We start from the raw sequence: 3,436 nt of genomic DNA, 5'->3' as shown, positions 1-3,436 counted from the left end.
GGAGGAGCCGCCGAGGAGACCCCGGGCGAGGAGCTGCGAGCCAGAGGAGGCCGCGCGGACTCCGGGCTTTCCGCGGTCGCGGGGATCTCGGGGGGCAAAGGGATCGCCGGGGTGGGGGACCAGAGAGCCGCGCCCGCCGCGCGGAGCGCCCCTTCGCGCCCCAGCACCATGAGCTGGGGTACCGAGCTCTGGGTGAGTGAGGGTCTGGGCCCCCGGGCAGATGCGGGGCGTGCGCTGCGTTTCCCCGCGGCCTGGGGAGGGGGCGCGGGCCGCGCTGCCGGGCGGAGGCGAGGGCGCGCTCGTCGGGTTCGCCGCGGCCTGGAGAGGAGGCGGGGTCCCTGTGCCCCTCGTCGGCCTTGGCCCGAGCAGGAGGTGCGGACCGGCTCGTCCTTCGGAGGCGAGGGGAGTTGGTGCGGGTCCCCGGCGGCCTGAGGAACGGCACGGGCGGGCCTCCCTGTCCCCGGCACCCCGGGGCGGGCGGTGTGTGTCGGGCCGAGCTCTAATCCCCCGGGGCGAGCCGCGGATGCCCGGGGGGGGGCCGGGACAGGGCGTGGGGGCGTGGAGGCCCCGGCTGCGCGGCGCTGCGCTGGGTCCCTGGGCGCCCCGGCCGCGAGTTTTGTCCTGGCTCGGTGGAGGCGCTGGCGGATCCGGTGCTTCCTCGGGGGCGGGGCGGCCGGGGCGAGCGCCGGGGGTCGGGTTTTGAGGTGCCGGGGCTACAGTGCGGTCTTCGCTGTGGAGGCGAGGACTTCTGGCCCGTGGCGGCCCCGGGCGCACTTGTTCTTTCGGGGTAGCTCAATCCTGAGTGGATGTGGGCACTGCGACGTCTGCTCTGGAGGAGAAAGTGGGAGTTGGGGAGACATCTTACGTGATCTCCCTCAGGAAGAGGCTTTCGCGGGGTCAATCTTTAACGGTTGCTCGGAGAAAAGAGTTTTCAGTGGGGAAAGTTGACGGTGAGGGGCGCCTCGCGGGGATGCTTGGCCGGGGGGTGCGCACGGTAAACGGGCAGCCTTCGGGGCTGAGGGCCGTCCCCAGGAAGGCGAGGGGCCGGCTGTGAATGGAGCTCTTTCCCTGCCGTCCGCGGATTCCTGGGGAAATCACTGGGCAGGGGATGGGCAGTGCGGCGGCCGGGGAAGGAGTAGACGAAATCTCAGTTACTGCACTGAAATGCCCTCAAGATGAGCCATTTCCCAGGATGAACTCTGAAGTGCCTTTTGGAATTCTATTTGCAAAGGGTGTGGAGGAGAAAGTGTAGGGTGGTGTTGCTATCTGAGATGAGGCCGAGAAATCTCCTGTCAAAAGAAAACAAGGTTAGAGCAATTGCAGAAACAGAGCGCATCCTCCCTTGTTTTTTGTTTTGTTTTACTTTGCTTTAATTGTTTTTACATAACCATTTGTTAGGTACAGAAGCAGCTACGGTTGTTATTACCAAAATCCTGAGGGCAATAGCTCCCTTAAATTAAGATAATTCATTTTATAAACATCTTCTGCCTAAAAGGGATTTATGACAGAATTTCCGCTGAAGTTTACAAGTATCCATTTTGAAAATAAAATAGTTTAAAATATTTGCACACACCAGTTTAGGCAAAATTTACCACTTTGAGTGCTGTGTTGAAGTTTCTTTCCTCTTCTAATCCACTCCCTGTAGCTCTCTTTAGCTTTTCTGGGGTGGGGAAGCAAATCAGAAGTAATCTTTATCAGGATAGTAGAAATTGTGGCACATTTTTTTTTTCACTTGTTCAAACAGCAGATGGAATTATGGAGGGAAAAGGTACAATATATTTCTGAGTGAAATAGGGACCGAACACAATACCTTGGTGGACAGTTCAGTGATGTTGGTAAATGGGATAGAATATAATTCCAAAGAGAGGGAGTGGCTATAGCAAAACTGCTAAAATAGCAGCAATTGCCTGCATTATTCCGTACATTTATTTTTGAGGGTGGAGGTGTGGGAAGGAAGGCAGGGTTAGGAGTGTTTGGAAATAAATGAGAGAGGCTGGGCACAGTGGCTCAGGCCTGTAATCCCAGCACCTTGGGAGGCCGAGTTGGGAGGATCTTTTGGGCCCAGGAGTTCAAGAACAGCTTGGGGAATATCTGGAGATGTCTTCTCTTAAAAAAAAAATAAAAAGGAAAATAAATGGGAACTGGAATATATACAAATAAATGATATGAAATCTTAGATTTGCTTCACAATAATTTGTGTTGTTAGTAGATCGGAGATAGTGAGACAGAATTGGCCATTACTGAAGCCAGATGCTGGGTACAGGAGTGTTCATTACATTATTCTTTCTAGTATATAAGTTTGACATTTTCTACAATAAAAATAATTGGCAAATATTTTCAAAGGAGAAGGATGTGAACTATCTGTAATTTTTTCACTTGATAATTTTATGAGGTAGAATGAATCAGTTAACAGTTCTGTATATGCAAGTGTATGGCAATGAGGAGTTTTTAAAAAGACATTTTTAAAAACTTCTTTTTTTTTTTAACCTGAGACGGAGTCTTGCTCTGTTGCCTGACTAGGCTGGCATGCAGTGGCGTGATCTCGGCTCACTGCAGCCTCTGCCTCCCAGGTTCATACGATTCTCCTGCCTCAGCCTCCCGAGTAGCTGGGATTATAGGCGCCTGCCTCCATGCCCAGCTAATTTTTTGTGTGTTTAATAGAGACGGGGTTTCGCCATGTTGGCCAGGCTGGTCTCAAATTCCTGACCTCAGGTAATCCGTCTGCCTCAGCCTCCCAAAGTGCTAGGATTACAGGCGTGAGCCACCACACCTGACCTTAAAAAAGACATTCTTATGAGTACCAGCATTTGCCTTTGAGTAGCTTACAGTTTAATATAGGGAAAGGAATGAACACATGATAGTGCTACTAAGAGAAATGCAAAATCTAAGTTTTCAGGTGAAGTGCAAAGATGTATAAGGCTTAGTAGCTTTTGAGATTTAAAAAAACTAGAAAAATGAAGGATTATGAAAAGTAAACCCCGTTTCTCCGGCGGTCAGAGACTTGGTGATGTGTGGTACACTGGGTAGCCGAGCGGAGGGCAGTGATTAAGGGTTTTCCTTGAATGGTGGCTTTGGAATCATGCACATGTATAATGAGATAATGATGGGGCACTCAAGCCGAGCTTGGCAGAATTATTCTTCTAGATGGAGAAAGAGCTATGGTTTGGGTGACCACGAGTTATTTGTAACAGGTGGCTGCAGCTCTCAGGGACCTTCACGAATACTATCAGATTTTACATACATTTTAGGACTTCAGGTTAAAGTCAATATAGGCTTTTAGAAACTACAGGTTTCTAATGTGCATTTTACACTGAAGGCCTACTCTAAGCCACATCCTGCTTTGTAGAGGGAGTAAAACCTTTCTCTTCCTCTTTCTTTTTTACTTTTTCTTCAACTCCTTCATAGAAATAAACTTTCTTTCTTTCTTTTTTTTTTT

The 3,436-nt window shown here is 50.7% G+C and overlaps 1 protein-coding gene across 1 annotated transcript in view; it reads left to right on the top strand.

The window, feature by feature from the left end:
* Window positions 1-6: 6 nt before the first annotated feature.
* FNBP1 (formin binding protein 1) overlaps window positions 7-3,436 on the top strand; it is a 170,736-nt gene continuing 167,306 nt past the window's right edge. Inside the window, 1 exon segment of the mRNA XM_017848183.1 lies at window positions 7-192. Within this exon segment, the coding sequence (XP_017703672.1) occupies window positions 169-192 (24 nt within the window). The 5' untranslated portion in view covers window positions 7-168.

This window comes from Rhinopithecus bieti, unplaced genomic scaffold (genome assembly GCF_001698545.2).
Source record: "Rhinopithecus bieti isolate Rb0 unplaced genomic scaffold, ASM169854v2 scaffold_29388, whole genome shotgun sequence".
Taxonomy (NCBI): Eukaryota; Metazoa; Chordata; class Mammalia; order Primates; family Cercopithecidae; genus Rhinopithecus; species Rhinopithecus bieti.
Note: the sequence above shows the minus strand (reverse complement) of the source record. Positions and strands in the feature narration are given on the sequence as shown.